This window comes from Paralichthys olivaceus, chromosome 11 (assembly GCF_024713975.1).
Source record: "Paralichthys olivaceus isolate ysfri-2021 chromosome 11, ASM2471397v2, whole genome shotgun sequence".
In the NCBI taxonomy this organism is placed as follows: Eukaryota; Metazoa; Chordata; class Actinopteri; order Pleuronectiformes; family Paralichthyidae; genus Paralichthys; species Paralichthys olivaceus.
Window position 1 is genome coordinate 17,792,174 of NC_091103.1, and position 26,535 is coordinate 17,818,708.

At 41.4% G+C, this 26,535-nt stretch overlaps 1 protein-coding gene across 7 annotated transcripts in view; it reads left to right on the plus strand.

The window, feature by feature from the left end:
* The window catches only part of LOC109630410 (muscleblind-like protein 1), a 58,583-nt gene that overhangs the window by 22,158 nt on the left and 9,890 nt on the right, over nt 1–26,535 (plus strand). For all 7 annotated transcript variants that reach the window (XM_069534197.1, XM_069534199.1, XM_069534198.1 and 4 more), the window contains exons 3-5: nt 17,494–17,664; nt 21,353–21,550; nt 25,489–25,728. In XM_069534197.1, coding sequence (XP_069390298.1) covers nt 17,494–17,664; nt 21,353–21,550; nt 25,489–25,728 — 609 coding nt within the window. The remainder of the gene's footprint in view (nt 1–17,493; nt 17,665–21,352; nt 21,551–25,488; nt 25,729–26,535) is intronic.

The window sequence follows — 26,535 nt, forward strand, 5'->3', positions numbered from 1 at the left end:
AGGGGTGTGGTGTCAATATGACAAGTTGTGAACACTCATCTCCTTCTTTTTTTTTTTGTAAAACGGGAGCCTGTGGCAGCTAATCAATTTTTATAAACCTGTCACATTATTGGAAGGCAGTCGAGCAAAGGTAGTGGGTCACTACAGCAATCAGTCTAACACTAAAGGGTTCATACTGAATTAATATTTTAGCTTGTAGTGTTCAGTTTGGTGTTTAGAAGTGAGCAGCAGGAACAAGTGACAACAGACTATTTTTGTCCTTATTTTTTATCAGAAATATATACATGTATTGCACATGTTTTGTTAACTGTACAACTGCCCAGTGAAATAATTTGAAAGTTTGAATCCAATGAGTGGTCAAATCAAAAGTCTGTAATGCTTACATTCAATAGCAGTTCCACTAGCCTTGATTTAGTGTCATTAAGTTTATGCGACATGTGTATTTGACCTTCATGATCAATTCAAATATGTTGTTTAAATGTATAATGTTTTTAATGGAGTTGAGCCAGCACCGCTATTTTTTGGAATATATTTTAAGCTTGTACATTGAAGATGAGAAGAAGTTCTTCAGATGCCAAAAAGCACATCAATTTTAAAGATTTCAAAACACATACAGAGCTGTGTTTACACAAAATACAATCTATGACATGTTAACCAGATAGAACATCATTAGAGAAAAACAAAGCATTGGTACGTTTTTTTTCTCAATATTTTTTCAAAATTCCCCAAAGTTCCTGAATAATAATTAGATACATATTATTAAAATATAGAATAACAACTACTTTTGTGTAGTGAATAACGATCCCTCTTAAGTAACAGCACTAAATATAATATTTAATATACAGCATGTGTTAAATAATTGCAGTGTTTGAATCAATTTGGTAAAAATATTTTTGTAATATATGTAACTATAGGTGAGTTATAACTGGCGCTTTTTCTTCCTCCACTGTCTCAGTGATCATTGATTATAGGCTGTATTTTAGAGAGTACGACTCAAACCTCACCTTGCACACACAGCCACGAAAACACGAGCTGAGCAACACTGGAAATGTATGATGACCTACATATAGGCAACAGCAACTGCTTCAGAGTCCTTGGAAAGACACAACGAAAGTGTGAGGGAGTAAGTGAAAGAGGATGTGTTTGAGAGAGAACACCTATAATGGGAGAATAGGTAAGGTTATATCTATTGAGATGAGAGCCCATAGAAAACACATGTAGAGCTGTGTGTGTCTGTGTGTGTCTGTGTGTGTCTGTGTGTGCGCTGTGCAAATAGGGGTGCAGTGTGTTGGATAAGAACTCTTTGAAAGGGAAACGTACTCCAACAGTGTTAATCTGCTCTGTATCTGTATTCTGCTGTCATGCTCCCCGCTCTCATCCTCTTCTCTCATTACCTCTGTTAGTCTGTCTCTACTCACCCCATCCTACACCCCCCCCCCCCTTCCTCCTTGATTCTATGTTCTTTTTTTGTGTCTTTCCCAGACATGCCAGACATTTTCATTTCAATTTCACACACTGTGGGTTTTTATCTTTTCTTTATTTTAGTCTTTTCTTTATTGTTTTTCATCATATTTTGGGGGGGGACATTCGGTTTCTCATGCCTTGTGGTTTTTTTTAACTGTGGCCAACCATAAGGAAGAGGCGAATCATACTTCCATGGTGGATGCTTCTCACTTCTTCACTGCAGGTCATTACTTTGGTTGAAAGGAAGGATGCACATGGAAAACAATTGCATCCACACTAGACTGAGGACATCCAATCTAAGCTTGTCAGCACCCATTGGGACCCAATGGATCGAGTTTGGACAAAAGTTTTAAATTATATTCAGGGTCGGCCACACTTGTTTGGTGAAAACATCAAGGTGGGGTTGACTTCAGACACAATTGAGAATTACCACAATGCAATTTTATTTCTCTGCCAACCAGTGCTGTTTCCTTCACCATAATTCTACAGTTTTTTTCTGGATTCAGATATATTCTTAAGCTATAAAGTTCAAGAAAAACATAAACATACTAGCCAAGGTTATATTGACCTTTAACCTATAGCTACCAAATTCCTACCTATCAAATCCAGTTCCAAGTGAATATTTGTATATAATATGTATACAATTATATAATCTAATAAGTGCACCTTTGAGTCCCATTGAATGTTTGTACTAAATTTGAACAGATTCCACTAAGGTGTTCTTGAAATATCGCATTCATGAGAATAGGATGGATGGATGGATGGATGGACAACCTCAAAACGTAATGCCTCTGGCCGCTGTAAGTCAGTTAGTTTTTGTGTCTGAGCAGTGTTAACTTAATTGTTCTCCAAACAATGCTCAGTTGTCCCGTCCACATATTAATGTTCATCAGGTGTTTTTAAATGAATCAACATTGGGGATGGTTTACTATAAGCTTGGATTTTGGGTGTGAACAACATTGGCTTAGGGTTGACAAGACAAGACCCAGACATGACAACTGTGGGACTTCATTGAAATTTCATCATATGTTCAAGCTCTTTCCAAATTAGTTCACACATTCTTTGTTTATTGTGCCTATATTAGTGCTTGGTGTGGATTTAAATACTATATTATCCTCTGAGCTCTTTCTGGCACCATTGGTGTAAGAGAGAGTCAAAAATTGAAATGCAACCAAGTGGGTGTACTCCTTCAATCTGTTGTCATGTTCTGTATCCATTTATAGAGTATATTTATGGGCCAAACCATAAAGGATATAGTAGGTCTATCATATCTGACTCCTCACATAGCTCAGTCTACACAGGACATTATGAAAAGAGGCTTTTATTAGCACGCTGCTATGAAGTAAACTGTGAGCACACAGCCAGCAGCTATTAACTTTGTCTGACTCTATTCATGAGCGAATCCTCCCTTGAAACATCTCCTCTAAATGTCTCTCTGTCCTTAGAGAGGCCACCATTTCTACATCCATCTGTGGATACGCTGCCTCAGCACGGACACACACACACACACACACTCATACGCTCACATCCATCTTTAAACATGCTGCATCAGCATGGAGACATGACACAACAACATCAGAGTCAAAATACATACAAGGGCATTCAAGAATAGCCTCCCACCACATGTAATGGTCTCATTCACCTTTTAGCGTCCTTTACTCTTTTACCGTTACGCTCAACATTACCTCAAACTACATTTACTTTCCCTTTACATATGAGTAAGACACCTCTTGCAGTTCTTATATGTACCTCTACATGTATTTTAGTTTGTAGCTGTCGGGATCTGGTAATTTAGGCAGAATGAAGGTAATATCACCATCTCTGTGTGCTGAGTCGTGATGTCCCATTGCTCCTGCTGTTGTGAACGGAATAGCTAATCAGTTATGGCCTGATCCATTCCCGTTAGTCTGTCTCGCCCCCTTCCCCACGTCGATAAACTAACTCCCTGTCTTTCTCCAAGTACACAGAGTACCCCTCCTCCTCACCATCCTCCGACTGCTTTTAAAGCACACCGTTTGTTATTCTTTCAGAGTGATGCAGTAAAACAAACATTTAAATCAGACTGCGGACAAGTAAGGTGCACGGTGGTGGAAGGAGATGGACAGTGGGAGGAACCGAACATTAATTTACTCCAGGACGGCAACGCGTCTGCCAACTTGTCCTCTCATTTTTGTCGTTTGGCAGCGCTGTGAGTCTGTCTATCCCTGTCTCGCCTTCCTTCCATCCCCTTTCCTTTCTCGTCACTGACCCTCTGCTCTTCATCTGATCTCAGGAGTCGGGGTGCTCTACAGTTGCGCTTCTGAAGCATAATCCTTCACTTTTGACCCCGAACATAAACAGCACGCAAGAGCTTACTCTCTACTGCAGTCACCGCAACCCCCCACACACAGGGTGACACACGCTGATCTCAGTAGAGCAGAAACAATTAGCTGAAATTGTGAGCATTCACCTCAGGTAGATAATCACGTTAGAGTGACTTTGCTGTCTGGTAAATGGTGGAACAGGCAGGAAGTATGAGGCTTATCAAGTCTCTTACTTCTGTGCTGTTGGACGTTTTGTATTTTAAATGGTATCGAATAGAGTTTGGATGATCAAAATGGAAACAATGAGTAGATACATACTGTATGGGCTTGCAAGGTGATACATTGGTCAGCACTGTCTGTTTGCAAGGTTTGAATCCAAAACATCTCAGTGGAACCCTACGAAACAGGAATTTAGGCTATTGAGGTTGAAAACCAACCCAGTCAGGTTTAACTCTGTGTTTTCCTACTAAGCTGGTTCACTTTGTAGTGGGGTAAATTTCCATGGTAACTTTTAATTCTTAAAAAACAAAACTGGCAGGTATACGGGGTAAACTTGTTAAAAAAATTGTGATTCACTCCTCCCATTGCCAGTATGAGTTTTTTCCCTCAAGTGTTGTTCAAAACTACACTATCTTGCCATAGAGTAGCATTTTTTTCAGTACAGAGACAAAAAATTGCTGTTGAATATTGTTTGCAAGATTTAAAAAACAATAAAAAGGCAAACGTTTATAGCTATTTAAATACAAAAGCCTGGATGTTCAATGCATGGCATAAAGTCTTAGCGGAAAAGGGGCAGCGTAAGCATCTCGACTACCAAAATAAAGAAGAAATTAGCCTGTTCACCTGGTTGTCATGTTTCACTGCTGATCAGAGCTGGACCTGATAGACACCTGAAACTTGTGTCTACTGTGGCGTTATTTAACCCAAGAGTGAATGTCAGTTGTATCCATTCTCATTTCAGACAAAAGCTGAACCGCTAACCCCCTCCGGAGTAGGGTAGGTTCGTGACAACAGATCGATATTAAACCTCCTTAAACTTATCAGAGTCTGTCACACTGTGTTTTCCCCAACCATCCTGACTACCACTCTATGACTTATGTGTCATACAAAAATGGGGCACAGTGCAAACATCTCTTTCTGCCAAACAGACTTCATTCCCAATGGAAAGCAGTAAACAAGGCCTAATATGATGTGATCCCTGTCTCTGTGTCCGTTATTTGTTGCTTTATTTTTTCCCTTGCAGTTACAAACATGCATTCATGAATTTACTCATTGCCCCCATCACTCACTCCTTTAATTAGAAAATAATCAGAGTTGGATGAGAGGTTCATTAAATCTCATTCTTGAAAGCCATCAGCCACAAACACAGGAGTGGGATGTTTATCACGCTTATGAAAAGAACTCAGATACCTCTTCTCGCTTTGTTTTCTCTGCCAAGGGAACATTAGTTGGGAGGAAAGAATCAACAGACTCGAGACAGAGGAATGAACAATTGGTGAAGCCAAAGAAGGGAAGGGTTGTAATGGAGGGGAGCCATAAAGTGCAAGACTGGGACAGGAGTACAGAAAGCAATGGAGGGGGGAAAAGAGAGAGAGATCATTATAGACGTGCTAATTAACAGAAACCACACTGTTTAGCAGCACTTTGTCTCTCGAGTATCGATCCTTCATAACCATTATGGAGCGGATGCTTCATGCTGCTTTCAGTGTGGTTTTCCTCTTTCCTTCTTTCTTTCAGCATTGAATCAGAGACTTACAGCAACCTGTTAATGCCACTTGTTTCTTTCTTTTACACCCTGAACCCAAGCAAGTATGCAGCAAAACACAAAAATAGCTTTAGAATGACCCAAGAAGCCTATTTTGTTGCGGAAAGGCCTGCATCTGTAATTGCATCATCATGACATTAAATATGAGGCACAGAATGAGTTCCCTGCAGAGAGAGAGTCAGACAGACAGGCAAGAGGGTGGTGTCGACAGGCAGATTCCAGAGAGAAGAGGCAGCTGTGCAGCAATGAAATAGAGTGAAACAGAGCGCAAGAGTGATGGATGGGTGCACAGACATCAAATGGTGTTACATGGACAGTGATGGACAGATGGAGAAAAATGAACAGCAGATAGACGGCGCACCAATGGAGGAAAAGTAATAATAGGAGAGGAGAGCGTAGAATTGAACTGAGCCGTGTCAGTCGCGTGTTCGGCTGCGCGCACAATTGAAGAATGTGTGTAATATCCCTGTATTGTTACAGTGCATGTCGCAGGGCTGACTGTCGGACATTGCGATTCTTCAAAAGGCTTTAACTGGATTACAGCGGTATCGGGCTCAGTCATCAGAGAGAGATAGAGCAGCTGTGTTGTGTTGAGTCTGCCGACAGCACGGTGTCTCACTGTGCTGTCTCTCTCCGCAGCCTCCCTGCTGATATTTGAAGTCGAAGCTGAACCACATTTAAAAAAAAAATTGTGATCTACATGACATGGAGGTTATAGTCAAACCCTCAGCCTTCAGGCAAAGCAAGTAATTTAAGCTTCAATGTTACCGCCATTCTGTCTCAGGCCTTTTTCCTCTGACTTCTGTCTTTTCAATGAGATTTTGGCCTCACTTCTCCTCAATGGCATCTCTGACAATGGGTGACACCATGAGAGAGGCTTACCCTGTCCGCTAGTCCCCTGCTCTTTGCAGAAATGGTACGAGCTGACTCTGATCAATGTGGATTGATGTGGATGAGCGTGCAGCCCAAAGGCAACTACGTGAGTGGGGTGTGTGTGTGTGTGTGTGTGTGTGTGTGTGTGTGTGTGTGTGTGTGTGTGTGGGACAGAATGAAGACACACCGAGTCATGCTTTTCTATGTGATGATGTATTACACTTACACGATATATCCTTAACCTACAAATGACTCTTTGTCTAAGTCTGTTTCTCTTCTCCTCGTACCTCCTACTTTTGCTCTTGTGTGTCTTCATGGGAACAAAGCACAATGCCTGCTGTATGGTCTTCAACAGTGGTGAAGCCAAGGCCCAGAAGGAAGAAAAGAAATGTTATTTGAAAATGTTTTAACAAACCCTGCTTTTGTGCTAAGTATTCTTGGATGGACAATTGTTAACTTCAGCAAGAAAACATCAATAAATGAAAAGATCTTACGTCAAATTCTAAAATATGATACATCATCATCTGTTTCTGGTCTAGCACTGTCAGAAGTTATGAATTCTGAAGTTGGAGGATTGTTCAGCTCAGCAGTTGTTTGTGGTACAAAGGATTACATGCTGTTGCTTTGTATTACCATCAACTCCCTTTGATTATTTAGGTAGCCTTCTAAAAAAAGAAGCTAGGACAAAAAGTTGTGCTTTGGTATTTCTGTGCATCATTTTACACCTGTGTGTTTCTGTGTATGTTTTTTTTTTTACCTCTTAAGCACACTTTCTAACATATACAGATACCTTGTCAGAGCCAATAGGTCCTAATGAGGCAAAACTTAATATCTGAGGTCCTAGTTAGGTTTAAGGGTAGGTTGTGAATTGTGGTTAGCGTTAGGGTTAGAGTCTTAGTTTGGATGTCCATAATGAATAAAAGGCAATGTAAAGTCCCAATAAGGATGGCTACACAAACCTGTGTATGTGTGACTGTGCTTGGCGGTGGGTATCATCACTTTATAGAGTAATGAATGCTAATCCTTTCTTATCTGCTTTAACCTCAAGGCAATGACACAAGCTTCTGATGCCAGTACAGTGACACCCTTTGTTGGCGGAGAATATAAGTGTGTGTGTGTGTGTGTGTCTGTGTCTGTGTGTGTGTGTGTGTGTGTGTGTGAGTGTGAGTGAGTGTGTGTTAGTGGAGATGTGTACCTGATGTGCTTGAAAGAAGAGATGTCTCCACTCACATCTGACAACGTTTTTCAGTTTTTTTCTGTTTGCTGGCTGAAAGCTCCAGGGTTTGGTCTCGTGGTTAACTGCCACGTCCCCCATGACTTATCATCAGAGGTAGAATAGAAGAGAACATTCCAGCTCTCTGACTGTACTGCATCTGATCCCAATTCATTTCAGCAGCGGTGCAAATAAATAAATACATACATACAATATATACATACAATATATACATATATACATACAATATATACATACATTATATACACTTGTGCACTCATCCGTCTGCTGCCATCACCATCTTTTGTTTTCACTTTGGAGCAACTTTTTGTCGCTACTTGTGATTACAGCACAAACCAAAAGTATCTGCCAGAGTTTGTCACTGATCACTTTTGTCTTTTTCATATTCTCTTTTTCAGTTTTTTTCAAAATCAAATTGAAATCCAAGCAAACAATTTTTAAAACTCCTCATGAACACTTAATGACAATGGCTGTGAAGCAATGTAAGGAGAGTGTGATGATATGGGGAAGACCAAGACGTGAAAAACAGGGGGAGGTTTAGATGCTAGTTTTTTTTTAAGTCAGGGGTGCAATTCCAGCAGCCATGGGGCCCATATATTTGCAGAATGAGTGTGAGACATAAAAGTCTAAAAAGCAGTTGAATCACGTTCACCAACTTCTATTAAGGCTGTTTTAATGGGCCTGTTCCTTGCATGTCTCCTTGGATATGTGAATAGAAGATAACACTGAATAGGACTAAACTTTAGAGATTTTGAATAGGGAGCACTTGTATAATTGGAGGGATGAAGGCAGGGAGATGAACGGATAAAGGATTGATGAAGAGGGTTAATTGAAAGACAAGCAGAGAAGAAGGGCTACATCTCAGGGGCTTTTGGTGGACTCCCTTTCCTCTCTCTCTCCATCACTATGTATGCGTGTGTGTTCATGTGTGTTTGTGTGTCTGAAGGGAGATAGTGTTGTAGACCTAATGAGAACAAAACTAATTAGAGATTTTGCCTTGCACGATTCTACGAGGAAGCTCCCACAGGAGTCAGGACAACACTTGCCACCAACACTGCACTCTCCAGAGAGGGAGGCACACTATACACTTTTCATTTCATCGTTACTGGCAATAAACAGGTCTCTGCTGTGGGACTGTGGTGGGGTCAGAGGGAGCAGCATAGTGAGCAAAGTTTAAACAGGAAGCTCTGCTGCAGACTTGACATTTAATCCCTTTACCACCAATTTTATTCTTCTTAAATAAGACTCTGATTAAATGTGTCCATTCTCAAAGTAGTCAGCATCAGCTATGAACGACTGATCACAACTTGTCCAACACAAAGAGGGACTGATCCTCACATGACGCACAGACCCACATTTTGCAGCCCAGTTGTACTGCCAAAGGCTCAGGGATGTCCCACTGTGAAATCAGCAACTGGGCTCTCCAACTGGTTTTTGTTTCCTTCATGTCCACTTTAAACTGAAGTGGGACGTCAGATAGGATTCGACTTGGATTATAATTATGCTCTGATAATATTTTGCCATTTCAGTTGTCGATCCTGATACCTGGCCTCTGCGTATCAGCCGTTATTAAGTACAGATCTGATACCAGTACATTTAAAGTACTTATTTGAGGAGACGTAGAAAAGCACGTCAAGTCTTCAATTTCAGAGCAGAATACAATGTTAATCTGCAATAATCTTGATGAATAATTAATTATGTTTTTTATATTAAGTAAAAAAATTATCAATATGATGATTTTTCCTATTACTTCATGTTGGACTCAACTGCTGCACATCGTGTTTCATTATTTTGAACATGTAATAGACTAAACGGTTAATGAGAAAGTGACAAATGAATTCATGGATTAATCAAAAAAGAAAAATAGTTTTAGCCAGAATGGCTGCTATTTTGAGCAATTACAAGGGAGTTACTCTTTTAATTTTTTGCATTTACTAAAGGGAGCAAGCAGAAAACATTTTACCATGTGATGACAATTACCAATGGTAGTTAAGTAACCTCTTATATTTCCCCCCACATGACCGATTATGAAAAACATTGACAGTCGTGAGTAAACATGAATCAAATGTCAGTTAAACATGGAGTCAGACGTTTCATCCATGTTCAGTATATTAGTGGATAACAAATAAGAAACAGCTCAGCCAGACAGTGGCACAGTGCTGTCATTACCCATGATGGCTAATGATTTTGCCCCATCATTAGCTTCCTGGGCTAACGATTTTGTACTCGCACCCACCCAAAGCATGCTAACACACTGCCAGGCTAAGTAGTGCTTTTGGGGGCTGTAAATGGTGTTTTGGCTAATTGAGCACTACGGCTAAAAGCTTTCTGGGGCCTCTGCATCATTTGTGACGTCGAGGAGCTTAACTTTCTGGTGCAGAGTTGTTCTGTACGCTCATCAGCTGTTTTATCGCAGTAAAAGATTCTACTATAGCCGAGCTGTGTCACCTCCCTCTTATCATTGTCTGTGATTCCTCTGTCCACATATCTAAATTTGTCATTGTCTCAAAGAGTTATCCCTCTGCCCAGTTAAATGAGATTTTAAGGTCATTAACTGATCCAGGCTATTATACTAATGCACTAGGGTGGTTCCAGATTTGATAAATGATTGGAAAGAGATAATTAGATTTAAATAGACATCTATTATTAGCAGTGGAACACAGTAGGACAGAGCAAGGGAAGATAAAGAACACAGGATATTTGTTAGGAGATTATCAGGTTTCGTTCTTACCATGCAGCATGTAGCTGGAGTGTTTTGTGCCATATTAACAAATTAGTCACATTAATTCCGGATGTGTGCGTGCATAAAATTGTATAATTTGCACGGAAAAACTGAAATGCTTAGCCGATCAGGGTTGTTCTCTGTATAATGACCTGTGTTTATCTCTTTGGAAGCTTGGGATTGAACTGTCATGAACTACGAAGCTCAGCATAATAAAAGGCTGGTTAGAAGTTCTAAGGATTGATTTTTATCAGGCACCATGAATTCTCAGTGAACTTGGTGAACAGTCAAAGTGAATAAACTTGTAAGTGAAGGTTCAATTGACTCATGGTATTCGTTGGTTTTGAAACTTTTGAGATCTTGGGGTCAATCCTAGGGCAACTGATTTCATATTTACTGTCTGTTTTACAGAGGACGGCCAATAAAAGGTCCAAGAAACACTGCTCAAAAGGTCCTGACCACATGGCTCAGAGCAAACTATCGAGACATTCTTGAGCATTGTGAGGCTCACTAAATTAAAATCCGATGTCCAAAGAAAAGAGTAAAGCTTCTAATAAATTAAGCTCATGTGTGTCTGGTGAACCAGCTCAGGGTTTTGAAGGATCACCACATTTTAAAGTCTTGGGTTAACTGCTCAGGTGCTGAACTGAATTTTGAACAACTCCTGAAGTAAACACTTAAAGGCTCTAACAAACATTGGAAAAGTGTCTATTCTCAAGTAACACTGAATGAGGAGTGCTTGGAAGTTTGGAGGACTTGGGTTCTCTCCATATTCTGCACACTTAAGACACCCAAAGTTTAAATGATTAGAAGAAGAAATTCAGAAGTCCAAGAATCTGAAGTCCAAAACCTGGATCAAGGAAGTAACGTGTTAGAGCCCCTCTTGAAATTTCTGAGGATGTGGTTTTGATCCTTTTGAGTTTCAGTGACTGCACCCAAAGTAAAGACTGAAAACTACTTTCCGACTACTACAAAAGTAGCCACTACTACACTGTTTTAGCTAACAGCATTAACAGCCAATAGTATATACTGCATACACTATGCATGGGGATAGGTAATGGCCGGTTACATGGTGTGAATGTTTTTCTTCTAGTTAGTGTGTCTCTTGGCCACCTTGTGCTGATAGAGTTACAATGTTAAAATCAATGTAGTTAACTTGTCGTTTTTTAAAGCCTCATGTATCTCACGCCTCAGTCTTTTTCACTACAGCAAGTGAACTGAAAGTGATTTACTACCCATTAAATTATTTTTGCAGACATTATAAAGTGAGACCAAACATCTTGATTAGTTATATTTTTTTCAAAATGACTAAAAATAGTTGTCCAAACACAGTGACGTAGTCTGAAAGTGTGTGTGTGTGTGTGTGTGTGTGTTATTGGCCAGTCTGGCAGCACTCTCAGTCCTCAGACAGGCCGTTCTTTGTGCTGTGTCTGATGTCATCATTTTTCTGTCGTATGCTTGCCAACAGGATCCTTTGGTCAATAAAGAACATACCCCTATGTGTGTATGTGTGTGTTTGTGTGTGTGCCAGTATTCTTATCACGGCCCCCATCCAGACGGCGCTGTCTTGATTGATGGTTGTCTTTGGGAGCAGGAGGGAGAGGCGGTGCCATTGGGAGAGAATTGATAATGCACAGGGGTTTGTGACGGTGGCTGTCCAGACTTTGAGCTCCACAGTTGTCACACTGGTCACGGTGTTCACTGTGCAGCAGCAGTAGCAGCAGCAGCCACAGTCTGAGGGGAGCTCAGACACAGTCAGAGCACAGAGAGAGAGAGAGAACATGGAAGAGATCAGAGGGTGTTGGATTATGTGTGGTTAAATTGGAATGAGTCATTCTGGACGGGTGGATTAAAAGATCATTTAGAATCAATAGGTGATTACAGGAGTGAACGTGCAAAAGGGTCTGGTGAAAAGTCATGCGCCGTGCAACCCTTTGGAGGAGGATATCTGTTGGAAAAGACCCTGGTGAAATCACTTGCTCAGACTGCTTTGATTAATATTAACTGGAAAAGTACTCCCCACATCTGTCTCTCTCTCTGTCTCTTTTTTTCAGTTTTCATTCCTCTCTGTCTCTGACTGTCTCTCTTCTTCTGAGTCTTTACTTTTTGTATCTGTCGCAGTGAGAGGAATTTCGCCACAGTGTTTATTCTCGGGGTTTCCATAGACCCATTCTACAGGCTACAAATAAGTGTAATGTTTCGATTATATCGTCTCATAGCACACACTCACTCACCCACAAAGTAGTGAGTGATGTCATGGTCATTAAGATGTCATACGTTCAATGACTAGGACTTTGTAAATCTTCATTGCAGCAGCACCTGGAGGTATATTTGTGCTTTACGAGCTTGAATGATGCTGAAATGCACCACACAGTTGAAGGGGACTGGGAAATGTGGGTGAAAATGTGGGTTTGAGCGACCCTGTACACATTGCACTCATTTCTTATTTCATTGTTGATATAAACATTTTTATTAGAGCAGTTTTAAAAATATCTCGTGTCCAGAAGGTGGGGATCAAAGGGTTAAAAATCTGGTGCCCACTGCTGTTTTTGTGGACGGCCTTGTTGATGTAACCTTGTCACTGAGGATTATGTGATGCTGATTAAAAACCATGTTGTTGCTGAGGTCAGAACCAGCCACTCATGTGATACCTGAAACTGCAGTGAAAGTGCCGCAGTGGTAATTGAAGTAACTCAAGGTTAGAACACGCATATGTTGCCTATATGGTATGTGAGCTTGTGCATGTATGTGTAGGTGCCAGGGAATACATTTGTGTTCTGTTCCTCACAATGTGCTCATTAATAAGCACCAGTAATGTAGTACATTATATTATTCTTAAAAGAGATAATGGGGAATCTGTGGGTGTGGGTGCGTGTGTTGTTCAGGTATCACTCCTGTTGTGGGGACCTGCGTCTGTCACATCATAGGGACTGGTCTTCCTTATGGGGACGGAAATCTAGTTCCAATAATGTAAATCATTACATTTCAGGGTGAACACATGTTTAGTAATATATGGTTAACATCAATCTCCAGGAAATGAATGTGTCAGTGCAATGCCCTCTGCAGTCATGGAGACACAACTGTGTGTGTGCGTGCACACTGCTCTATACATATGTGCATGTGAATGTGAATCCCAAAGATGAAATATGGCAGAAAGATATCTGGTGTAATGAGGCCAAGGTGATTTATGGAAGCAGAATGCTTCACTCCCCTGCACCTACATGTACATGCACTCATACACTTAAGAGTGAGACTGTGACAGCTGCTTCACTTTCCTTTAATGCCTTGCCAATTAAAAGAAAGTGAAACTGTGCTTTGGCACAGCCAAAACTTGGCAAAAGCAAATTGGTTCAAGTTTCAGAATCTATATTTGGTGATGAGAAGGGGCGGCTGTTTACCAAAACCTCCCCCCATGAGATGTTAAAAAGATGCGTGGCTCTGAGCGGAGAAGGAATTCAATTTGTTTGGTGCGAAGTCTTAGTGCAACAGACGAGTCCAGACAATCACCTGAGAGGCAGGAGGGGGAGAGACCGGGAGGAAGTTAGAGCAATCGAGAAATGCTTGAGATGCAAGTAGTCTGTTAGCATGTCAGTAGAGGACGGGCAGACAGGTAAAGGCAGAAGACGACTTGAGTGGAGTCTGGTAGACACACACACTCTGGCCAGAGTGCTTTTGGCCATGCTTTGGCTCAGACGTGCTCGCCATTAACCTGTTCTGACATTGTTTAGACAGCGGGGGGAAAATAGAGGCAGGATAGAAGCCAGGACATTAGCATCGCAGGCAGGTGATGATCGACGGGGACGGGCTCACGCTGCATTGACTTGTTCAGACAACAACACAGCAACAGATAATGAAGCTATCAGTGGAAACAGAGGGGTGTACGTGTCAAGATACTGACCTCTGAATGCAGCTGATAAAATTCAAACGCGCAAATTGTTATTGGTACAAGCATAATAATTATGATTTCACCTTGATCTTAATTGTAATACATAACACATAATATTGTTTTCACAGCAGCGTTGTCTCTAAAGAATAAAATAAAATACTTCTTTCAAAAACATAATAAGGATAATGGACTTAATCCAGATCAGATTACACTGCATTATGAATGATCCCGCAGCAACATTTCACACTGTGTTATTCTTCAACTACAAATGATTGAGCAGTCAGATAATCACATTAAAGCCCCTGACCTTGCCCTTCAGGAGATTAGAGAGAACAAAACCCTCAGAGGAAAAACATAACCAGACAAATCCTTTTTTGATCCGTCATAATGTTGTCTTAACTTTTCATCCAAGTCTTCTTTAACGGCCTTCCAGCCTTGCTGAAAGTAGATTTCGGGGTGAGAACCTTATTTCTCTGCTGACTCAGCTGCGCAAACTGATGTTTGCTCCTGCACATTAAACACAATTTTTTGATGCTCATCAAGGTTTCACAATTTCAAATTGTTGAAAATACAATTGCTTGCCTATTAAGGAAACAAAACAACAAAGAAAATGATATTTCAATTTCAATCAAATGAAAACAATTTGATCATAAAATCATAATTCTATGAGTTTAACAACATATGTGTACTTAAGAATATTATCAGAATAAATTCTGAGAACAGTCTGTGACATTCATTGTTCATCTAAATCCTACATTTGATCGAAAGAATCTGGCTAAAATGAAACTGCTAAATCTTGTTAACCAATAAATAATGTGTCATAAAACAAACAAATTAGTTATGGCTCCTGTTTTTAACTTTATTCTCAAAATATTATCATAAAATGTTCTATAAAATTGCATGCTGGTATTATAATTAATTTAAATATTATTTTTTGCAGCTTGACATATTTTTTAAAAGTGTTTAAAATCTATTTACCGTTGTCAATAAAGTAAATCAATGTAGAGAAGTGTTTTCGTTTTTTTTTCTATCTTACATTCTTCTATCAATACAATTCACAATTACAGACACACACACACACAGCTGGAGTTGACATGACCAAGTCTAGTCACCCGGGGGGAATGTGCCCTGAAAATCAAAACACATTAACCAATTAGTGCTGATCAATAGTCACAGCCACACAGGAACGAGCCAGACCATAGCAGCATTGTTAATGCGCGCCTCTAGGCCAATCAGCAGACTGGGAATACCATTCCTGTCGGCTCCCAGCCAATGAAAATGCTGGAGGAACTCTTGACATTCTGCTGCTCTCCAATGCAAAGCAGCTCCCCTGCTGTCGCTAGGCAGAACAGGCTGCACAAGGACATAAATGGAGGGATGGAGCAAGACTAGGGGAAGACAGGAGGAGAGAGAGGAGAGGTGGGAAGAACAAAGGGTTGTGAAAGCATCTGTCATAGTGGGCCACAGAGGGCAGCAGGTAATCTCACTGAGATAAGCAGTAGCATGACAGCCAACCTTTAATTCCCCATGGGAGGTGGCACTGTGGAGTTGTCGCAGCGTTGGCCTTCCCTTCCCTCTAGAAGTAGATTTGTACAAAGCAGTAATAGGATGCATTTTGATGGGGGGTGAGATTGAGGCGAGAGGAGAGGAAAGAACAAAACAGGCAAAGGCAGAGCAAGAGAGTATTTCTTTTGTTTTCTGCGCACATACATGAACATATTCACATGCACCGATTCACAGCAGCACCACTGCATCTGCACTGCTCTGTATTCATGATAAGGGGAGCAAATATCAGCATGGGGCTCGGATGTATGTGGGATTGAGGTGAAAGGAAGGGAATGAGAAAGGGGGACTTAAAGGAGGAGATATCTGAGATATTACACCTATCTGGGGGAGCGTTCAGTGGAGCAGGCATTATGAGAGTGTAAATTACATTCCCTCTTTCTCCCCTTGGGCTGCTGGCTGCTAGATGAATATAATCAAGCACAGCAGCGAGCACCCAGACACACATCTCACCGTCTATAGACACAAGCCCAATATTAGATAGAGTGCTGCGACGGGTGTGTATGTTTATTGACACACTGGTCTCCAATCACGTATTGATCCCGCATCAGTTCTCCAGCTGGTTCTCCTCTGAAATGATGTACAGTAGCATATTGACAAATAACTCATTCGTCTCAATTGAGGGAGATCAATAGTGATTCACCGGGGCTTGTTAAACATACGGCGTCAAGTGAGACAGCTTTTGAGTTGGAGGCACGGGGTGAGAAGGTGGATCTTTGCGAGTGAAATTTCAGAAATCTGTTCCTCTTTTGAGTAAGAGGGCAGCGGCAGCAGTTGAGGGAGCAGATAAAAAGCTGAGTGTTCCTCATCTCTTGCCCTTTTTTTTCTCCTCTTTCCTTTTAATTTCCAAGTCTTTACTTTCACTTAACAATTGTTATACAAAGAGGAATGTTCTTGACCTTTCTGATCTCAAGCCTCTTTTGCTTATGGTATAATTTGCTCCAACAAAGTGAGACCTTTTTTAAAGTAATAACAGCGACAAGTCACTGCAGAGGTTGAGCAATGAAACAATTAAGGAATCAGTTCAACTGACAGTATCTAGCAACTTTGGATAAAATATTAATCTGAGTCCATTTTCAATCAAGAATGTTAAAGAATTGTCTAATTCCAGATTATATTGAATGTGAACATACAAGCCCCTGAAACGTCCATGGAAAAGGTCAAACTAGAGCACGTAAAACTTTTCAAGTAATAACCCATAATTAAAATGATTGACCTGAATATAAGCAATATATGTCTCCTTTAAAATAATCCTTAGTTGCTGCCATATTGAGCACTAAGTAAAGATAAAGTATCCAAATCATCATAGGGGCAGTGCATCATTTTCTATGTTCCTCAGTTAGAAGAGGCAGATAGAAATAAAAATCCAAATTATTATTGTTGCTCTAGAAACTAATTTGCCTCTCAATGGGAGAAAAAATGGGAAAGTAGCGAGCATTCAGCTCGGGTTAAAAAGGGGTAAAAGAAAGTAGAACCGATCGTTCTTCTTTGCGACAAACCCAGTGGCAGGCCCAGATGTCAGGGATGTTAGGTCAGCGCCTGAGAAATGGAAGGGCAGCAACTTCAGTCAAGGCTCATTTCTTCTTTACATTAGGCGACAGTTATGGGAAACGCTATTCTAATTCGCCTCTTTCCATATCTCTTTCATCCCCCCCCCCGCTCTTTACTCTCCCACTGCAACAGGGCCGCTGTTCCAGGGAGAACTGTAAGTACCTCCATCCTCCTCCTCACCTAAAGACCCAGCTGGAGATCAATGGAAGGAACAACCTCATCCAGCAGAAAAACATGGTGATGCTGGCCCAGCAGATGCAGCTCGCGAATGCAATGATGCCCGGTACACAGCTACAGCCAGTGGTGAGAGGACAACGATGCATACAAACCAACCTGGAGTTTATGAAAAATCAATGACACATGTACATTTTTTCACTGTATATAAACAAACATAACACTTATTTTACAAAATGCCAAATTGATAATACATCATAAGTGTACAAGAACTGTTCTTCATATGTGGACAGCTGAGTTACAGCTTCATTCCTATTTGTTGGTTCTCCAAAGATGACTCAGAGTAATCTTTAGACCCATGTGATGTCCTGTAGCAATAGTGTCAAACCACCCAATCACGAGTGCGGTCATCCAGATCAGCACTCCGCTAATCACAGGATTGTTTATAGTTATGACTCACTGACTATTTTCTGCTTGTCAAATTTAGCCAAGATGATGACGTCCTGTGATTGTATTTCAAGGAACTGCTTTTGTAGATGACCATGAACAGGATGTTTATTCTTGACCTGAAAACTGTCATGTCTTTAACACAGTCTTAACCTACAATCCACTTTCTAACAACCTTTCCTGTCAGTGGATTGAGATTGCACGACAACTACAAACAGCGAGTAGAAAAGGTATGGTGAGTCCAAATGATCCCTCCTGCTCATAGAATAAAACATCAAGCTGGACGAGGTAAAACGCTTCAGTGGACATCACAGTTCTAAAGAATAGAGATCGGCTTGGGACACATTTTTCTGTCAATCCTTCCGAGCCTGACAAAACCAACATCCACATGTTTTTTGCTTGATTTGCTTGATTTCCCAATTACAGAAACTGCTGTGTCGTGTACTCCAAGGATCTAATAGGGGACGACTAGAGCGCCAGTTCTATGAGACCTTACACAGTCAATGATACCTGTCTCTAAGGCTCAAGGTCCTTCCTGCAGTGGAGCATACATACGTCTCAGACTATTCAAAAGTGCTGCATTTTTGAACAAACATATATGTACATAGTTAGCTGATGGCTTACTGCCCTTATTTGGGGAAGGGCTGTGTAGAGATGCCCATTGAGAGGAACAGAGGAAACTAAGAAAGTGTTTAAAGAAGCAATAGATCTCCCTGGGACTGCAAAGCCCTTACTGTCAATGTTGTGGAAAAGAGAAAGTAAGGAGAAGAGGGAAGACAAGACTGACAGCGAAGGACAAAGCAGAAGAAGAAAGGGAGGACTGAGTGAAGCAGGAAGAGATAAATGGACAGAGTAGGGACAGGTAGGTAAAGTGAAAAAGATAGGGCGACAGCAGTGAGGAGGGATGGCTGTAAACCTGCTCTACAAAGAAAAGTCAAGAAAACAGGGCCATGTTGTTTGCAGAGGAAACAAAGGGTAAGACCTGGTGGCTTCCCAGGAATCAAACGTTCTTCCTCCATCCTCCTCCTGTGTCTGCAGCTTAGTTTCCTGTCCTCGTCTTCCACATCTTTACCACATTTTTATCTGCTGCTCTCCCATCTTTTTTTGTACAAAGCTGCCCCTCCCTTCCAAGTGCGTAGGAGAGTGCTTTCATTTCACGCATGAAACTGTGCAGAGGGTGAAGTAATTAGGGTCTATTACAGCTGGCTGTGAGTGATGGTGCTCATGATGCTTTTTATTACAGTGTCAACGTCAGCGGACAGCCCATATTACAATTATATCTATCTATAGCGCTGTATCCTCACTCACTCACAAATCTTAAACAGTGAAATGAGTAAAATCAAACCATACGCGCCACAAGGCAAGTTCAATCTAGTGACGTCATACTTCTGTAATTGGAGGCGTTTCCATGTTGAGGCAGGGATTAAACCATAAACTGTATATAAAGATGGATGACGCACCTCAACTTCCTCACATGGCCAAAATATCCCAGATACAGGTTCCAAGATATGTGGACACCTGACCCATGCATGTTGGTGCCCGATGGGCTGGGTTCCAACAAGAGTTTTCAGATGATATTCGGGTCAGGTTGTGTCACATTTGCTAGGCTATCTACTTGATTTTGTACGCTGTACTCAGCCTACACTCATAGGACTCTGGTCGGTTTGGTCACAGAAAACAGAATGACTGTCGAGTTCGGGTCGGGCTTGGTCGGGTTTGAACAGAAAATTACAGCTGCAGCAATGGTGGTGGTGTGGACCCACAATATCAAAGTCCTGCCAATACTCAGTCTCAATCAATTGCTAATCAGTCTGAGCTGTCAATCATGGCATCTCAGCCCCTTTTTATATCATGAAATAACTCATTGTAACCAAAGATAAGAATACCTAAAACTGATTGAAACCTTCGATGAAAAAATATATCTAATGTGTATTTTGAGATGTTTTGGTGTGACTTTCGGGGGATCAGTCATGTTGTACATTTTTATCCACAGTCTATGGGTTAAACAGGGAAAATTGTAGTGTTGAATAGTGGTTGCATCATAAAAACAAAGAGTGTGGTTGTGTCGCAATCCAATAACATTTAACAAATCTGAATTCAGGTTTCTTCTTTGTGCCATTTTGCTTTTGATCTATTTATATCTGAGAGAGAGAGAGTAAGTTGAAGTAGGGACATTTTCTTTGATCAGTTTTTTTATTGAGGTCTATTGGCAGTGCAGATTTTAACAATATACTTTTCCAATTTGGATTCGGAGAAAGTAAAAATCTTTGTTACTGAGAGGCTGTCTGGAAAGAAGTTCACAAACATAATATCACCGCTGTGATACAAATTGCTGACAGGAGGCATGCAGCGAGACATTTTTCTGTTCCTACTGTGTAAATATGCTCGGTTTGATGTAATTGTTTTAAATCAGTTGGGATCATGATTTATGGCGAGAATCTGCATTGTGATATCATTATTGGAAACAATTCAAAGTGAAGTGATGAGACAGAGAAGGTAAACTTTTTTTTTACAGGATGACATCACTGCATTGTTAAAACCTTCATGACCGTGAGCACTTTGAATGACATCATCTGAGCACCTTGAGCGATGCACATCTACAGAGGAACTTGAGATAGGACATAATTCTTCAGACATTACAGAAGGCAGAAGAATTTGTTTTCTGAGTCATCCCAGAGCAGCGGTGAGGTTTTGGGAGGAATGCAGATGTCCAGCTCTGGCTGCTGTTGTTCTATTACTCACTGTGTCGTGTTGGCAGGGGCTCAAGAGACAATCCTCAGGCGGGGGCTGGGGTCAGGAACGTGCAGGGGAAACTTGCAGTGTGCTACGTCAGCTAGCACAGTCTTTCCTTTAGGAGATTGTCAGAGGAAGCTGTCGGCAGGGCTTTTACTCTTTCAAACTGCAGCACACAACACACATCACTGCACAGTGTAGCACCTCTCCTCCTGCACACCCTGCACACACAGCGGGAGGTCCCTCATCCTTGTTACTCTTTAATGATCTCTGGTGTATGAAGTGTGTGAAGTAGGAAACAACATACAAAGATCCGAGGCCTATACTCTTTGTGTTATAGTAAATGAAAGACAAGCAGCCATCAAAAGAGAAAACGAAATCTTCAGATGTAACCTCAGTAATTGTCTGTTTTTGCCTTATTCTTTCTGTCCACATTCACACATCCCATACTTTCCTTAGCTTTTGATAATGGCATACATGTCTCACTGCTACTGTCACATGGTTGCATATACCTATTGGTATATGTAGTAAAATATTCACCTCTTTATAAATAGACTTTGTAGGAAATCTTAGTGGGATGTTTTTGCTCAATTATGCTCAATGTTGACTGACTCTCTCATTTTCCGTTTGCCCACAGCCCATGTTTTCAGTCACACCCAGCCTTGCAACCAACGCCAATGCTGCGGCGTTTAACCCCTACCTTGGCCCTGTGTCGCCCGGCCTGATACCTGCTGACATCTTGCCCAGTGCTCCTGTACTGGTCACCAGCAACCACAGCGTCCCTGTTGCTGCTGCCGCTGCCGCACAGAAGCTCATGAGAACAGACAGACTGGAGGTGAGAGACACATTTACACTTTTGGTCTCAAGTGGGATAAAATAGGACCGTATTCACACACACGCACACCACTGATCACACAGACGAGGGGATTTGCATAATTATTTAGTCATTTTCATATCTGTCACAGATTCAAAGACATACTAACAAAACTCTAGTAAACACTGCACCCACTGAGGATTGTTATCCCATCTATGCAAACAGATTGGGCTCTGAGATGTGGGCTGAGCTTATTGAATATTTAAGGAAAGGGTTGGAAAGTCTTCAACAGCTTCTGTTTGTAGACTTTAATTATGTGTCTGGTAAAGAGGCTGTTACAGTAACTACTGTATATTCCATTACCATAATACAGTCATTACCCAGACTTGAGCAAAGAGAAAAAGGCACTAATGTGTCGATGTTGCCTCCCATCCACACGCAGGAGAAAACATGGTTCTCTTATGGTGAACTAGCTTTGAACTAGTGCTTAATTTCCAGAAAATCTTTAATTTCTCTGTAAAAACAGTCAGTCATGAAACCCGATGAGTGCTGCTCTTCTTGCTGTGTTCGGATAATCATTAATAGGACAGTAAGTCAATCCCATCCCTCATGTAGCCCCAGCCAGGAAACACTAGCAGCGGAATAATGGGGAAATCGTTGAAGGCAGCCAGCAGGCGTGCAAGAACAATAGGAAGGTTACATTTAAAGGTACAGTGTGTAGAATTTAGTGATATCAACTGTTGAAATTTCATGCTGCAGCTGAATACCTCTCACCTCACCCTCTCCTTCCAAACATGAGAGAACCTGTGGAAGCCTTCAATTGTCATAAAAACTCAAAAGGTGTTTGTCCAGTCTGGAGTAATGTAAAAAACATGGCGGCCCCGTACAGAGGACCCCCCTCCATGTAAATATAAAGTATTTAAATGTAAAGGGCATTTTTCTAGGCTAAAGAAAACTACAATTCATACAATTTAGATGAAACGAACTAGTGAAAACATCATGAGGATTATTCTCCATTGAATTTCTGCCAATAGATCCCTTTCACCTAAATTTTACACACTGGACCTTTAACATGTCTCTTGGTCCTATTGATGAGTGGACGACATACAGAGCGAGGGAAAGGGTCATTGACAGGAAGGAGAGGGAGGAGGCGATAGCAAATCAATTTGTCGACATACAAAGACAACAGAGAAGAGTGTTGATTGGATTTCATAATTTAGTCGTAAGTGGTGAGAAGTTGTAGGAATTTGAGTGCGAGAAGATATTGTTAAACCACCAGATCCTTATTTCCTCCCTTCAGGATCTGGGAGTCTAAGGCTTTGCACTGTCCCTGCTCATATCCTACCTCAAAGGCCATACCTACTGGGTAACCTGTAGAGGATCTGTGTCAGAACCTTGTCCACTCACTACTGGGGTCCCTCAAGATTCTGTCCTGGGTCCCCTCCTTTTTTCACCACCAATTCTCTCTGCGCTGTAATTTACTCACATGGCTTTCCCTACCACGGCTATGCAGATGAGTCTGTGAAATGAGTCTAAAAACACAGGTAGCAGCACAAATCTCTGCTTGTCTGACTGGCATCTCTCAGTAGATGTTGCACATATATGTAGCACTTTGCAGGCTGGCCTTTTTGAAGCTAATGTACTTACATCATTCTTGCTGTTCTGGGTTTGAAACCTTGTGGTTGAATCCCCTTTCTGTAAGTCACTTCAGATAAAAGCGTCAGCTAAATGATACGTAATGTAATGTATTCAAAGTCTCGTAAACACACAAGGCAGGTATGAAATATTTAGTAACCAAAACGCAATCATTGGCAGTTGAGACCAAATATGCTCATTTTCAATGTTTTTCCCTTCTTGACATTTAAACCCAGTGGTCAACTCTACAAGTTGTGCTCAGCCTGTGTGTACTAGTGAGGCTTTTTTTTTTTGATTGGAGAATTCAAGTCCTAGCCTAATTTGTCAGGAACTAGTTCTCCTAAAAATATCCTGGAGAAAAGGGCCAACCATATTTTAGTTCCTTGTGTGTAGTTCAAAATAAACATAGCTGAGATTCTGTGGACTGACACACATACCAGCCAGTGGATGTGTTACAGACCCACTGGTTCAATGAGGCAGAGAGAAATTCCTATTTTAGAAGAAAATCCTCCAGACTGTTTTGCTGAAAAATATTTCTCCAGTCTCCCCATCTCAGAGCAACACTGCAGCATTTTTTTAGCTTTCAGAAAATCATACATTGCTTACCTGCAACATTGGCGATGTAAATGGCCCCGAGAGACAGTAACCATGGGGACGGAAATATGATTAACAGGCCCTTTATTTGTTTGTCCAACTAAGCACTTTCAGAGGGTTAGCTCTCTCTAATGCACGATTAGCCACTAGAGCACACCTTTTTCACAGAACACTTTAGATTGCCTCCATTTAAAATTCCCTTTATTTGATCACTATCTCTCTCTCTCTCTTTATTCATCCACCACACATTTTTACTTCTCGCCCTTGTTTCCTCCCTCCCTCACCTGCCTCTCCCAACATCTGCCTGACAACAAGGCAGTCTGATTTTGTTTTAATAAGACAAGGAGCAGCAGTGGTGATGGGAACAGTAGTGGGGAATTAATGTGTGCAGATGTGTGTGTAAGTGTATATTTGTATGTGAATGTGAGTGTGCATGTCAAACGTATATGAGCGAGGAGACAGACAGAGAGAGAGAATCCCAGCCTATCGCTGACACAGACCAGTGATTGTGGATGATGAGCTGTCATGACAGGAGACGGAGCAGGGGTAGTTTGTAGATAACTGCACCGGTGGCCTTTTGTTTGGCGGTCGGTTCGACACAAATCAAATCCTTTATGCATGCAGACAGTGAGGCTGGTAAACAGACATTTGGTAAATGGCTTGTTCTATCACAATAACTGATAGATCGATACAGAGCACCATGAAACTCAGTTTCATTTAGTGCAGGACAGGACAGATATTTAGCTTTTGAGCAGCTCTAAGTGCAACAAAAATGGAATTCTGGACAAAAATGGTGCCTCGTAATTTACAAGTGCACCCACCTTGTGTGTGTGTGTGTGTGTGAAAGAGAGAGAGTGATTCAGTGTGGGCTGCTGATTACGTCAGCTGCAGCCTCCCTTGATGGTAACCAGCCTTATATTTCCCATGAGCCTCATTGAGCCGCTATTCAGGCTGAGGCAATCACTGTCCTAACTTCTCATGCAGGTGCTGCCCCCTTCTGTTTTTAGTGGGAAAAAGAAATAGCAACACAGCTCATTTGAATAATGGATCAAGTTTGTGTGATTGATGTGTCTGTAAATGCTGGTTACATTCTGTTCTGCTTATCAATCAACAGTAATGGCCAAACCTGTCATTAAGATTGGTTAGCTCTGTCTGGTAAAGCGCTTGATTGGACAGATTGATTACTTCATCAAATGTGCAGTAAAGTGAACAGTAACTTCATAATGTTTTTTTGTGCGCCTGGTGTGTGCATTACAGTTTGTGTATTTTGTGTTTATGATAAAATTCTCAATATCATGCAAACAGTAGTGGCGGCACGGTGCATGGTGCTGTGTCATCCCACAGCAAAAATGTAATTGGCTCGAATCATTGGCTCGAATCCAGGTTCAGCCACTTTTTGTGTGGAGTTTGCATGTTCTCCATTTGTCAACGTGGGTTTTCTGCGAGTTCTCCAGCTCCACCTCCACCTCCCACAGTGGAAAGACATGCAGAAAGTGTTAATTGTTAACTCAAAATTGTCTGTGTAGGTGTGAACAAGAGTGAAAATGCTTGTATGTCTTTGTTTGTCTGCCCTGTGATATGCTGGCAACCTGTTCAGGGTGTACCTGCTCGCCCATTGTCATCTGGGGTTGCCTCCAGGCTCCTAACCCTTTAACAATACCAGTACAGATGATAGGTGGATGGATGGATGAACAAAATAATGGGTGTAAATTGTTTGTTTTGTGCTCCAGGTGTGTCGTGAATACCAGCGGGGTAACTGTACACGTGGGGAGAATGACTGCCGCTTTGCCCACCCGTCAGACAGCACGATGATCGACACCAACGACAACACAGTCACTGTGTGCATGGACTACATAAAGGGCCGCTGCACGAGGGAGAAGTGCAAGTACTTCCACCCTCCAGCTCACCTGCAGGCCAAGATTAAAGCTGCCCAACACCAAGTCAACCAGGCTGCGGCTGCTGCAGCCATGGTACGTATCTGTCCACAGATTACACAATGAGGCAGGACTCAAACAAAGGGACATTCTAAAGTATCATAGCATCCTCAGACCTATGCAGCTACAGGAATTAATGCCAGTCAAAAACTATAGGCTCTATATAAACATGGACGAGACATCTCTACCACCTCCCACAATCCAGAAATGAAGCCAAACTATCCTGTATGAGAACCCTGCCATCTTGAGCATATGGAGCTATAGCCTGATAGTAGCTATCAGGGCAGGCAGCCGAGTCAGTCCCAGCCATTAAACATGACATTTCACCTCTTTTTTATTGCATCAAAAATGTATGAAAACCAACTCGATCAAGCATCATTGTGATAAGAGTTACCTGAAATTTATTTGACATTAATTTTGACTTTTTAGTGTGGTGTACGTCCTCTCTGCAGGAGACAGGACTTATGACCTATACTGCAGTCAGCCACTGGGGGGGCGACCAAGACGCTTTGGCTTTGCTTGACATGTTATCCATCTCCATATAAAGTGTTTGGTCAAAACAAATTAAATAAAACCAAAAATCAAGGATGAGGCAGTGTTGATTTTATATGATGACCTAAAATAAATTGTTAAGCTCCTCTAATGTCGGCTTGATAAACATGACCTGGGTATTGCCTCTCTGGGTTTGAGCACGTATACAACAAGCACTGTTTCAGTCAACATCTTCTACCATGTGCTTTTACTCAAGCTCCGAGCACACATTCCAGTCTGCCCTGTTCCCGCTCTCTGCAGCTCTGACTCAATATGCACTGAGAAGACACAGAGTGGATGTGTGCTTTATCA